Here is a 14,637-nt window from a genome sequence, read left to right on the forward strand (position 1 = left end):
CTACGTCCGCTAGAAGTACTTCATGAAACCCGACTTTTGAATACATAAGCAAATCAATACAGTGAGGGTGTCCATAAAGTAGTCCTTTTACAATTTTGGTATGACGTCTGTTCTCAATATATCTTAACCAGGTTTGTTGAATTTTAATCAGTACTTGTTTAAGTACTTTTAGTTCATTTATACATCGGTGAAGGCCAAAACAATATATAGTATTGATAAATTTCCTTTGCAACTTTTGCCATTTTTATTTAAGACTGTATGGATGTACATTTTCCAGTTTGCAGTACATAGTTCCGGCTCTATGTTTTCAATCCCAAAATAGTAATATGAAGTCTTCGACTAATTTTCTTCTAATCGTCTTCAAGATCGGAACAGCTGGAAAATATACTTTTTTATTTATAATAATAATATTTATTAAAAATAGGCATGAATCAATGAAAACAAATTTACTTTCAATTAACTGTTATTCATTTAACCATTTTAGTTGAAATTTTCCAAACCTTCCGATTTCTCGAGCATGTTTTACAAATACAAGAGCCTGGAATAATTGTTATGGTTGATATCGTTGTGATATAAACTCTAAATCGATATTCGTGTCTAGGATCTTCCAGCTGGAAGGTTAAACCTACACCAGGATGTGATAAAGTAAATATTCTACTTCAAAAAGTATATTTTCACTGTTTTGTTTGCCAAATGAAGATTATTGAATGTAAGTTACGGCAAATATTACTTACATTATACCGCCAAGACAGCAACATAATTCCCCAATGGCAACTCCCAACTCCATGCATTCACAGAATAACATGCAACAGTCAGAATCGCAGCAATTGTCCGACAGATCTGTCGGATCGTACGACCCTGAACGTACAAGAGATCGTGACTTCTTTAAAACGCAATGCAATGAATGAGGTTGTAAAATCAATTCATATTCATACATATACACTGGAGGGCGCTTCCATAGTATGTGAACCAAGATGGCGGACACCGGAACGTAGTATGTGTACCAGGTTAGGATTAGGCTATAATTTTATTCCAATTTTCTTCATTTTAATTCTATTACGAGTTTGGAGACTAGCCAAGTGACTCCCGTAGTATTTGTACCTGAAATTTGTACCTTAACCTGATACACATACTACGTTCCGGTGTCCGCCATTTTGTTTCACATACTACGGGAGTATCCACTGGAGAGCCAAATGATCGGCTGCTCATATTTCTGGGATACCTTTAAGTTCCTGATATGCAGCCGCTTTGCTGCTATTTCTTGAGCAAAAACATGGTACCAGCAGGCGGCCAATAGTAACAATTCCTAATGGTGTATTAACAAAATTTCACCGCATTCAAGCCAGGCTAATTTTTTTTTCTTTGGATATAATATATCAATTTTACTGCAGTCTCAGTAGCAGGCGGCCAATAGTAACAATTCCTAATGGTGTATTAACAAAATTTCACCGCATTCAAGCCAGGCTAATTTTTTTTTCTTTGGATATAATATATCAATTTTACTGCAGTCTCTTTCTAACTATCCAATATTTTAGGGATAAATATAAGGACTATTGAACTTCTCATATTTTGATATTTAGTTATTTCTTTAATTGTACCTGCTCTGCCTGAAGAGGAGGATCTTCTTTCACTCTCGTCATCTAAAAATAGACGTTTTTGTTCTGAATATCTGGAGAATTAATTCCCCAAACGACCGAAAAACTTTACTATGTCATCACTTTTTATGGTATAAATATGCTGATCAATTTTACCAAATGAGTTCTTCATATGCAAAATTCAAATATTAAATATTGTAGGAAATTGTTAGGTAAAAAAGGAATTATATATGTAATACTAGGCTTTGAATAAGATTACTATCATGCTTACATATTAAGATTCATTCATTTCCTTCTTTGACTTGATATACCTGAACTCCCGTGGTACGTGTACCAGGTTGGGGTTAGGCCATAGTTTAGTTTCGATTTTCTTATTTTAGTTCTATTACGAGTTCGGGGACTGTCTGTGTTGGTCAAGTGAATATACACCCTGCCCATAGGTTTCAGTACATTTACACAACTTGATGTAAAATAGGCAAACAAAATTCAATCAATTCAATTACCTAGAATATTTAGCCAGTTTCTATCACAGGCATTTGATTTGTCATACTAACTCACCTAATATAGGATTTCAAAATGATAATCAATCAGGTTTACCTTTGCAATTGTCACAAATATTATCTTTATTCTTGTGGTGATCACTCGCATCCAAGCATTTGATGCAAAAAGCTCTCTTGCATTTTTCACAAAAGCTGCCAAAATAAATTTTGAAAATGATTTTAGAGTACGAGCAAAGAATAAATTTTCCCAAAATTATATACTATTTGTTAATCACTAGTCCCATTTAAATACGAAACTTTCCATGTTACAACAAGCACAAGTGAGTGCTACCGAGTGGCTTTTATTTTTATCTCGTTATGTCAGAGTAGAGTCAAGAGACTTGAAGCATTAAGTTTAAGTACCGTAGTAATCAAATGTTTTTGAATTAAAACGAGGGCGCCTCAGAAGTATGTACCAATATGAAGGTAACTAATTTTGTTCGCCTACTTTACATCGAGTTGTGTAAAATGACTGAAACCTATAGGTACGGGATATATTCACTTGGCTAATACAAACAGTCCACGAACTTGTAATAGAACTAAAAATCGGTACACATACTACGGGAGTATCAAAACGAGACCTTTTTGCGTCAATTTCAATTCTCCAAGTCACAGCATATGTCAAAGGTAACAAAGCAATCGTAGTTAAAAAAAATATCACCCGAGTTATTTCAAGTTTGCTTCCAGGCCTCAAGCGCTTTGATACGCTAAGGTTTAATTATCTTTTATTTGAGTTTATTTGATTTAATTTTACTCACTCAACCCTCTGCATTTCTTTAAAATTCTCTGTGCATCGGCAACATCTCAGTGCTAATTCTCCAATTTCAGCCTCGTATTGTAAACTGCTTTGTTTTGTATGTAATGGCGATGGATGGGTGTGACTTTCCAACCCCTGTTATTAACTTGTACCTTACTTGTGAGTATAAGGAAGCGAAGAGAGAAAGAGTTGGGAATTTTGAAGAGAAACAAAGCATATGGTAAGATTAAAAAATTGTTGTCAGAAATTGAAGCACATTTTACCTGAATTTTATCAAAGCAGTTGTCGCAAACATTTTCAGGCTCTCCTTCGGGAAGGTATGGAAGCCAAATTCTATTTTTGCTGCATTCATCACAAACAACATTCCCACATGCTCTGCAGTTGATTCTTAAATTTTATGGGCTACTTTATTAAACTAAGCAATTGTTTTTCTGGTATTTGTTATTCAGGGCCTATTATTTTTTCTGGGTTATTTGGTTATGGTACGATATAATAGTATAATTGCTAGGCCGGGATCACATGAAATAAGAAAATTCAGACGTCTCCTTCGATGTTGCAAACGGAACGAATAAAAAATATCCATGCTTTACCAAAAGTAGAACATGAAAAATCGCGTCAATGAAATGCGTAAATAAATACCAAGACGGATAATAACAAAAACGAGAGCGATGCTCACGATGCGACGAAATTCAAAACAAAGTACTTTTCGTACCGTACATACTGTTACCGGTAGCATACCAAAAAATATTCTAGTTTCGCGTCGTTTCCAGTCAAAAACCGCCGTCACGATTGAAGGATTCAAAACCGAGTTCCCCTGGATGAAAGAAATATTTCATCGAATTATCAAAATTAATAGACTTCTAAAGACAACAACAATCTTCAACCTCGAAAATTTTGAAGCAATTAGTCCAGTAACGAACAAGATAAGTGATTTGTTCACAACAAGAAGAAGAAAAGGAATACCAACAAAAAACAACCTAATATCAAAACGATCGTTATGTTCATTTAGTGTCCAAAAATTTAAATATTCGTCTTTCGGAGTGGCTCGGAGTACAGCAAATGGTATAATCTACGATACACAAGCATTTTGTTGATGAAAGAAACAGACTGATCTTACCTGGAGTCTATGAATGCATGTTCACAATTATGGCAATTGTGAACAGTGTTTGACTCAACGAAAGGAGGTTTCTTTTCCACCAAATCTAAATTTAAAACAAACTAAAAATATAAAAATGAATTGACGTAGAGAAAACATGTATTACTCTGGAATGAAAGCAATCAGTTGGTAAGTTTTGCTTACTATAACTATAACAGAAGTCTTATGTCAGACAGAAGAGCGATGCTCAAATATATGGACACAGAGTAGCACGCGTATACGGTCTTTCACAGTAGCCTACCGATAACCGCAGTGTTCACGACTTCGTTGTACCACAAGATCGTTGAACCAAAGACGAAATCGCCACATGGAGCGCTATTTTTAATTTTGAAGATGTCATCGCACACAGAAACCGAATCTCTTAGAGCCCACAGAAATTTTTGAAATAAATAAATGTAATAGCCTTCCAGCGAAAAATACAATCTTTAACCTCTAAAAAATTTTAAAGCCAATAATTAAAGAGAAAGCGGTTTTTCAATAATGATAGAACAAAAAAAATTCTAAAAACAAGAACAACAAAATATCAACAAAACGATACATATGTCTACTACGTCTCTTATCAATTCCTCTTGTTCGGTGGAATACCCAGTCACCAAAAGTACGCATGCAGGGTTTATATAAGGAGAAATATGACTGATTTTAATACAAAAGTATGGTCGTGCTTTCTAAAAAAGCAGGTATTTAGATGCTTTTTGAAACAGTATAAATACTTGGAAATACAGAGTAAAGCAATTAGACTCCTGGATTTGCGTATTTGCGTTCTATTAACGAAGTCGTATTCTGAAAAGTCGCACATCCTGTTTATGGAAATTATAACTATACCTAGTCTAGCATCTTGCTGGAACACTATTGCTGTAAATATAAACATAAAAGGTTTGAATACAGCCCGCGTCACAGCTCGCTTATAGTAGGTTCGCGTTTATATTGACCCTAAAAATACCAAACCTAAAAAGTAAAAAACTTACGTGTCATTGTTGTTAAAATATCGAATTATAAATTAGCTGTCGCGTACAATAATCCACTTACTCAATACTCTCCGTATTATCTATATTCTTTACTATGTATTGTTACGAGTGTCTCGTATGTACTAAAAGAAAATGTTAGGCATGTCACGGTTATGACTTAGCAATTTGAAATGTAAATTTTATGTAATGGGAGAAATGGTAATATCATGAATCGCATCATGTCGTTTGCAAAGCACATTGCATGACTTACCACTGAAATTACGTGCAGCGTTTTTATAATATTAGACAATAGCGCTCAGCTCAAGAGTACGTAATTCGATCATCTTTGGTATTTTGTGACTAATATCACAAGATTGAGTATCGAGATCCGTTATTACTGTATTATTTCTTTCAAGTATTTTGTTATTGTAAATAACAGTGGAAAACATGATCCGCTGTAGAAACTCATCTGCGTAAACGTTAAAATTCTTGGATCAAATGGACTTTTTCGGATTTTATCTCACAATTCCAATTTCTCAATGCTTGTTTAATGTATACTGTATAAATATGCTATCAATTCGGAGGCTAGTATACATAATTTAGGAATATTAAAATAGCTTGTTAGAATCGACAGTAAATTTTGATGTATATTATATGAAAACATGGAAGTCTTTATTTTACTTCTAGTTTGTCGTTTCTGGGGTTTACATATATATAACCCATTCAAAGCATATAACATGTTTGAAGTCACTTATGAGCGCGGTGCTTCGGATCAAATTGAGTAGTAAAAGATTTACAAAAAGATCAGTTACCTTTCAATCTAGAAACCTAATTTAAATCTATCCATATATAACTCAATATCCTCATCCCATTTCTTATATTTCACTTGTCTTTATGTCACACCCTGGATTGGTATTTGCTTTTATCCTGACTGTATCGTATGACTGTACTGTCTTTTTATCATATTCAACTGCTTCAATTATAAAACTTTATATTTAATACAAATTCAATTATAATGATTTGGTTTCTGCGAGACTAACTACTTATCCTTCTTCTATGCTTTTGTGCCGGCGGGTCCCTATGCATATATTGCAAGGATGCTGTAGCAAGAGTAAAGATAACTATCCTAAGTGATTCAAGATTCTTGCTGCACACTAACGCAAATATATTATGTATGTCTGAAGAAGTCTGACCTTGGTCAGACGAAATGTTACAGAAATATATTTTTGTTAGTGTGCAGCAAGATTCTTGAATTACTTCAATTATAATCTTTTAAAAATTAAAATTGGTAGAACCCTTTCATAGCCCCCTATATGTGAAACACAATCTCTGAGGTTGAGCCAGTCTTGGTTGCGCATGTAATTAAATAAAATGCAGTTATTGGACAATCATGTACATTTATATATAACGAGTTATGATTAAACCAAGTGTATATATGTTAACTCTTTGAACTCTGAATACCCAGAACGACGCTACTCTCTCACCCTGACCTCCCACGGCGTCTCATCGATTCGGCGCGTTAAAAATGTGTAATATCCCTAATTTTAAATCAATGTAACTTCTAAACCATTAGATATCAGATGGTCTGTAATATGTCTTATAAAAGCTAATCTAGTCTTTTATTTATAACTGGCATCATTTTTTACGAGATGTTTTGATGAGATGTGAGATGTGTCAGCCTATTTTCAGTTCCATAAGATTTGACACCTTTTTTAGAAATGTGTCATCAATATAAGTAAAATTTTGAAAAGTATACAAAATTACCTTTCGGGGGATATACGAATGACTTTCTTAACTTACGCATAACTCATTTTATTGCGGAATTTGTGCTATCGATTCCAATGGTTTGTGAACAAAATTGATCAACTATTCTGATGCCAAGTTTGCTTTACGACGCAAAGGGCGATGACGACATTGTCACGATAACGTCCACGCGACGTTTCGTGCGTAACGCTTTGCGTAAGGTGGATTGTAAACTTGTCATTTTCATTGTTTGCTATTGCAAATATTGACTCAGTATCAGAGTGCAACACAAATATATGGTAAATAATATAACCGTACTTTTTACAATAAATTACTGCAAAATTCAGAATTGTGCGTTTAATATTCCATTACATTTGAGCAATCTTGAATTTTAAATCAACATTACCAATGCGCCACCGTAACATTTAAAGCTCTTAATGTTTATCAATATTGGAGATTACTTGAAATTACGTCTCTCCCCGACATTCTCCATCGAGCTTTCACTCATACACAATACTGGGCTATATGTCAACAAAATTATTTAAACTCTCTGACTTGAACCTTGTAGCATAAAGTTTACTTAGTGCTATGTTGTGTTTGCACAACCTTGTTTGCCAATTTGATAAATGAATCGTGATGAGATTGTTTGTATTGTCATGGTTACTATTGTCTTAAATTGACATTCAACTGGAACGCACAAATACAAGTGCCGTAACAAACACTTGCACACGTATCTATATCATGTCTATCGATAAAATTTGTAGGAGGCAAAATATTAGATATGTATGAATACTAATGTTGAGTTATATTTTAAGATTTGGACATCGAGGGATCGTTTAGAAAGACGTGTGATGGGAGGGTTAATGAAAGGTGGCTAGAAAGTCCGAATAAAATAGTCAATACAGATTGCACATGCAATTCTATACTGTTTTACTAGAAAACACAAAAATCAATTAGTTTACGTTTAATCACTACTCAATTGTGCCTAATAAATGAGACTTTTTGAAACTACGGTACATAGATTGTATATTACAAAAAAATGAAGGTCACACCACAAATGGCATTCCTGTTTGGTAAGCTTTTGAATAGATTTATTCTGTGACATTACTTCCAATTAATTGTTCATAAATGAACAAAGCTCGTAAATGCTGGGATAGATTGGATGAAAAAAACTGTGAAGTGGGGAAATAATATAATCATCCCGACGCTCGAACACGAAATTAGAAAAATTTTACACGTTTACTCCAACTCTGGGTTGTGAAAATCATGACTCCCGCTACGACTCCGAACTCCGAGAATATCAAATTTTAGTAAATACTTTGCCAAGCTTAAATTTGTTGATTTTTAAGAAAGTTTATTAAACTAAATGGTTTTAGCGTTTTGTAGAATATTTTGATTATCTATATTACCAATACGGTACCAATAAAATTATTAATTTCCTTTACGAAAATGGCGAAAATGTATATGCTTGAACATCTGTTTGTGTATGGTTATTCCAAAAAGTTTCTATTTTAATATTTTGATTTTCTATATTACCAATAAAAACAAAAATTTCAAGTTGAAAATATTTCGGCTTCGACTCCAATGAATACATAACGAACTCCGACTTCGACTCCCATTCTGCAGCCCTGCCCTCAGTAGTGGTCTGCACAGAAACTGCTTTTTTGGAGTAATAGGAATTTTATTTTTTGTTGTATTAACCGCGCAGTTTTATTTAAGTCTTGCCAATTTGGTCGGGGTCAATCATTAACCTCAATGTAATATGAGAAATAAGCAGTATTTTAAAGAAAATATTTATTGAATCATAATTTATTATAAACTGACTATAAAGATTGAACAGCGCAAATGTAATATTTTATTTACGATTTTTCCTAGACTTTTTTGAAAGGAAACCTCCATTTGTTCAGTCAGACACTACAACCAACTGCCATGAGTGCAGCAAGGTATTCATTGACTATATGTAAGATTTGTAACATAATTCTATGTTTGTGTACCTAAATCTATAGATGCTCGCTTCAAAATACATGGTTTTTCGTTTTGCCATTCACTTGAGAAACTAATTATAAGCTAAGAAAGTATAGTGCCACAAAATAAACGGGCTATTGCACAACTAAAATGGTACAGCTGAGAATAATTATAATTCTTTTACGTTGTTAGTATGATTCCTTATTCTAGAAAAGCGGGATTGTAGTTAATAAGTCTGCAAAATTACCAGCATGCGTCGATTATTTATTTGAGGCCGCGCCTCCGGGTAAACGATAAATATGGAAACTTTGTGTCCAAGAATAGATAGATATTTCTTCGTTTTTTAGAATTAACTGCATGTGAGAATGTTGTTAGTTATCGATTTAAATAGGTAAGTATGTTGATAGGTATTTGTCTGTCTGTCTGTCTGTTAGACGCACGCGATATCTCACGAAAGCGAGATTGAATCTGCTCCAGAATTTGCATGTGCATTCACCATATGTCGTACCAGAAGCCTATTGATTTTGGATACATTATGTAGTATAATTAGCGAGATATTAATTAATTAGTGATGGAACACAAGGTGTCACTATGGAGTAAGAGCGCTGTTTTGGGTGATCCCCTAACTTTCTATCGATAAGTCTTCGGTCTCCGACCGATATTCTCGTTTGTGATGATTGTAGTAAAAATCAAATTTGGCTTCCATACCTTCCTGTCAACAAGCATCGAAAGGCCTGCGACGACTGCTTTGAAATAATACAGGTAACTTGATTGAACCAATGACATGAACAGACTCTAGTCTTACTATTGGATGTTTAACGTCCCTCACTCCACACAAAGCTTTGTAGATATAATCAGTCACTGCTGGATAGAGAGCTACTTTACTTTGAATGGGTCCGAATACTTCCTGAGTGAAATGGTGAACTGGAGATTTTAAATCCGATATTTTTAAACGTGTTATATGATCTTTCCGTGTGTTGTCTCCCCACTTGTGTTTTCTCTCATTTGCTGTTTTAAGTGATTGTTATAATTGCTTTAATTGGTTCCGCGGCATCTAAAAAGGCATAAAGTTGTTGTGTTCCGCGTTCTGCAGGGATCAGAATATTTTCTTCGTAAGCAGGTTTGTTCTCTCGGTATAGCCCGCAAGTTATAGTTGGTTGGTATACGTCTGTAATTTTTTCCTTATGAATGTTCCCAAAAAAAAACAAAATTTCTAGAATTTGAATCTCGAAGCGCCTCGATCGACGTTTTATGTGATAAATAGCAATGTGCTGTACAAAAATGAAATTGGAGAATTGGCGCCCAGATATTGTCGATGCACCGAGATATTTGACGAAGAGCAGAAAACCAGAACGTGAGTAAACAACGACGATCGTAAAGTTAATCGATAACAGTAAGTAAATGTTAGCCATTAGTACAACAAGTATTTATGTATCGGCTTTTGTAGCTATATAAAATCATAAAATATTATTTTTATCCTTCCCTTAGTAAAGAATAAAAATGTAGTTCTTCACCTTTACGTAACAAGTTTCTATAATTTTTCCTTGCGTGATTGGTGAATAAAATCAACACCGTCTTCAAAGTGTCTTAATCAAATATAATCTAAAAGTCTTTTGCGTTGACTTGAAGATTGCTGAAACTACATCTTTTAACTGATTAACACATCCTTTAAACTGATTCTTTAAATTTCTTGACTTGGGCACTGCAGATAAATTGTTCTATTCCGAGTGCATTGACAAATCAGGGGTGCTAGTAAAAACGGTCTCAAAATTGTTTTCAGGTGTTGTGAAAGATGCAAACGAGCTTTTCGCACCGAATGTCTGGATTTAGATTCTGAAAGCGATCATCGTTCAGATGGAGCTGTTATTTGTAAGAGCTGCAAAAACGAGTCTGGTGAGTATACTGCGACCAAATAATTTCTTTCATTCAGGGTTCACATTACAGTATAGTTTTGAAATTTTAACCGTGACTGAGTCGAATTATTACAAAATAATTAACGAAAACTGAAGATTGGATGAAGCGAATGAACCATGGAAGAGTCATAAAGATGAAGATAGATGAAAACGAGCTAAATTATTGACATCTGCATTATGTTTTTGAAGGAAATGTAACGATCGAAAAGTTAATTACCAATAAACGTAATGCTTATTCTGGTAACTTTAGTGTCGTTTTGTAAATTTTAATTTCCCTTACTTTTATTCGATAATAATATTTAATGGAATAAGACGACACGAGATTTAATATGTATACATTTAATATACAATAATTGTTAACAATATGTCATAAACCTATTAAAACAGTTTTATTTCTATTAGACGAAAATGAAGACGGCTCAGTATTTCGCACTTCAGGTATGAATAAATGAATAGCGTATATTATATGATGAATCAGGTAATTTACAATATTTTGTCTTGTTTTCACTGGATGTGTATTTGTTTGGATCCTCAAACTCAAACGATTTAACTATTATCGCCGATGCCAAATGTCCGTGGATTCATCGTTGAATGTAGACGGCGAAATATCATCATATTGTGGTTGAATTTCATAAGTTACGTTCTTTACGACATGGAGTGGACAGACATATGGAACGTTTTGTAGTTATGTTGTTGTTGTTCTTAAAATATTCTCATCACTTTTTGAAAGATCGCCTTCCTCTTTAATTACTGGACTAATTGCTTTGAAATTGTCAGTGGTTTAAGATTGTTTTTTTCTCTAGAAGGCTATCACTTTCATTTCTTTCAAAAAATTATGTGGACTCTGAGATATTCGTTTTTCGTGTGCGATGACGTCATAAAAATTAAAAATAGCGCTACTTGTGGCGCTCCGACTTCTCACATCGATCATGCGGTCGAGCGAAGTCGTGAACACTGCGGCTACCCGTAGGCTAATGTGAAAGACTGTATACGCGTGCTACTCCGTGTCAACATATTTGAGCCACAATCTCTTATTTGTGTGTATAAATACAACTTGCTCGTATATTATGGTATTTTTTATTTACTGACTTATTTTCACAAACAGCCGCAGGATCAGACTGCTGTGATGACATCATTGGATCAATTGGGAGATGTATTGGAGAATGCATCGGAGGAGGTTTCCTATTTTTCCGCGAATGTTGGATTGGTTTTAACGAATAACTGTGTGTAGCATATAATACTTTTGCATTTGTATTAGAGCTAAGATCTGAAGCCCGAGCCCGGGTCAAGCCTGAAATGTCAACCATTACGGTCGGGTCGGGTAGGGCCAGGTTTCTCTATTCCTGCCTTTTTTTTCAAATGAGGCCTCATCAATACGACAAAAGTTACCTCATCAATAGAACACATACTGTACTAAAATCTTGCAACGACAATTCAAAGAACTTCTGAATAAAATATGAAATTTTGGGTTTGCTTCGGGCTCGGGCTTGGTCGGCTTTAATACCCACGGGCCTAGGTCGGGCCGGGCTGGAATTTTTTTGCCCGATGTTATTCAAAATGTAATATCACAAATTGTGGTTCTCCCATCCACTGTCAAGGCCGATCATCGAAATACTTTATATTGAAAGTTTAATCATAATTTCACTATTTTACTCGTGCAAAATCTGTTTGAATAGTGATTAAGTATTTTGCGCACGCTATATACATTCGAAGATTGTTTTCAAAATAATTAAAGCTCAGAATTCATGGTTTGATTGATATAAATCCGTAGCTTCGATAAAAAGGATCTAAACGATATAACGCGGTGTGGGAATTAATAAATAAAATGAACGTATTAAATAACGAAACGAATAATCGGAAATGATTATCCAATTATACGACCAAGCCTTCGTCATTATGTGTACAATTTTGTGATTGCGATGGTGGCAGCAAAGTCACAATTACTTACGCGCTATCTCTGTAATTCTGTGAAGAAATGTCAGTGGATTAGAAAAGACGAATTTTAAATCCAATGTCTTAAATCGGGGAAATACAAGAAATTGAGATAAAATTGGGTATCATCAGTAAGGTTTTCAACAGTCTATCACCCCAAAAAGAATGACCCGGGAAACGTTTATACGAATTGCCATGCATCAAAAACGTACCACTTCATATGCTGGACGACTCATCACGCCATTATTTGTACTTAGGTTGTGAAATATAGTCACAAGGGAGTGTATGAACTCATTTGCTATTTTGTTCTATTTGCTATTTCGCTTTTACAGTTTGCTTTTATCGTAAACTAACCTTTTTAGTGTATAAAGCTAATATATTTTTGTCTTCCATAGATATAAAGATAAAAATTTGTTTTTGTTCCAACAAACTTTGGTTTTCTCGCAATATCATCTCGCGTTTTATCTTTGTCGGTTCCAAAAACGTCGGTTCCAAGGATCTGCTGAAAAGGCCGAGTTGGTTTAATTCTATTGTTTCTTCACTGTCAATGTACTATGAATTGCTTCTTTTTGATTTTCATCCTGTTATACATAAAGTTGTTGTCGCGGGAGATAATTCCACCCTTTACAACTCCTTTCATCAATCATAAATTTGTATAATAAAATTTTTATTCAGTCTATCGATATTCCTAGTTCGAAATATCTTCCAATATGGTCTGTTGTCAACCTTCTTCTCAATATTCACTTCAATTTTAAGGCAATCAATGGTTTAAACTTAACCCTTTCAATTCTGTCGGGACATAAACGTCCCTGAGATTGCCTTTTAACACCGAGCCTGAATATTCGTGATAAAAAAGCATTGGGATGGAACAAGGTGGTATTCTACCAGCATAGATAGCTTATATATTCATCTACCAGCATGTCTGGCACTGCAATCAGAAATTTTCAGACGGCTGCTAGTATGGATTTCTGTTGTTCAATACCAATGGGACAATTTCATCCCAATAATAAATACCGTAGTCACACTTATAATATGTCCCAAAATAAAAATGATGAGAAACAACATGAATCCATATAAAACATACATATAAACTCAATCTGCATTGTTTTCAATAAAAATTTCACGGGCTTTATTATAAATCGGAATTGCAAGGGTTAAGCTAAACTCCAGAAATTACGTGTAAACCTCCGGTTTATAGTGAGTAACGTAGGTTTAAACCTTACACATGAATATTTTCGTCAATATGCCCCTTGATATTGCCATTTTATGGCGTGAGCTTGATGTTAGTAAACCTAGCTCATGCGCCGTTTTTTCTGCATATGACAGTGGTCCTCAATCCTCTTTTGGTAAATCCTCTTTTGACCCATATTGGAACTCCATATTCCTCCGTCCTTGTGCATAAAAATACTTTATTTGTTCAATCTCAAACGAATCCTTTGCTAGTGTTATGCGCAAGTCACACTCCGTTTTGGTACTCCCGAAGTATGTGAATCATGATGGCGGACACCGTTACCAGATTATGTGTACCAGATTAGGATTAGGCCATAATTTCAGGTACAAGTACTACGGGAGTCACTTGGCTAGTCCCTGAACTCGTAACTGAAATAAAATAAGGAGAATTGGAATAAAATTATAGCCTAACGTCATTGACGTTTACGCATATAACGTATCATGTTTCCCACTTTCAATTACAATAACAAAATACTTGAACGAAATAATCAAATAATAACGCATCCCAGTACTCAATCTGGTGTGGACAGAAACGTCGACATTAGTCACAAAATACCAAAAATGATCGAATCACTTACTCTCGAGCTGAGCGCTATTGCCGGCAACTAATATTATGAAAACACTGCCATTTCAGTGGTGAATCATTGACAATGCGATGTGTTTGACAAATAACATGATGCGGTTCTTTGTATTACTATTTCTCCTATTACATAAAATTTAAATTTTTAATTGCTAAGACATAACCGTGGTATGTCTGATATTTGCCTTCAGTACATACGAGGCACTCGTACCAATACAGAGTAAAGGCAATACAGAGAGTATTGAGTAAGTGGATTATTACACGCGACAGCAGATTTATAAAC

The 14,637-nt window shown here is 34.5% G+C and overlaps 1 protein-coding gene and 1 long non-coding RNA gene across 2 annotated transcripts; one reads left to right on the forward strand and one right to left on the reverse strand.

Moving 5' to 3' along the window:
* LOC120329506 (uncharacterized) lies at positions 1-5,103 on the reverse strand. The gene is made up of 8 exons (XM_078118959.1): positions 5,013-5,103; positions 4,009-4,093; positions 3,155-3,278; positions 2,893-3,026; positions 2,193-2,287; positions 1,599-1,640; positions 735-858; positions 1-375 (listed from the first exon to the last, which is right to left on the reverse strand). The coding sequence occupies exons 1-8, from the start codon at positions 5,017-5,019 to the stop codon at positions 351-353; spliced, it is 636 nt and encodes a 211-aa protein (XP_077975085.1). The 5' UTR covers positions 5,020-5,103; the 3' UTR covers positions 1-350.
* Positions 5,104-10,480: 5,377 nt separating this feature from the next.
* On the forward strand, positions 10,481-12,994 carry LOC144430362 (uncharacterized). Its single transcript, XR_013479488.1, has 3 exons — positions 10,481-10,592; positions 11,015-11,050; positions 11,718-12,994. It is a non-coding gene; the product is annotated as an uncharacterized LOC144430362 (long non-coding RNA).
* Positions 12,995-14,637: the final 1,643 nt, after the last annotated feature.

This window comes from Styela clava, chromosome 12, assembly GCF_964204865.1.
Source record: "Styela clava chromosome 12, kaStyClav1.hap1.2, whole genome shotgun sequence".
Classification (NCBI taxonomy): Eukaryota; Metazoa; Chordata; class Ascidiacea; order Stolidobranchia; family Styelidae; genus Styela; species Styela clava.

Coding starts and splice junctions, on each gene's coding strand:
- LOC120329506 (XM_078118959.1), bottom strand. Junction 1,641..2,192: donor TATTTGTGACAATTGCAAAG/GTAAACCTGATT, acceptor GTCTATTTTTAG/ATGACGAGAGTGAAAGAAGA. Junction 376..734: donor TGCTGTCTTGGCGGTATAAT/GTAAGTAATATT, acceptor TATATTTTCCAG/CTGTTCCGATCTTGAAGACG.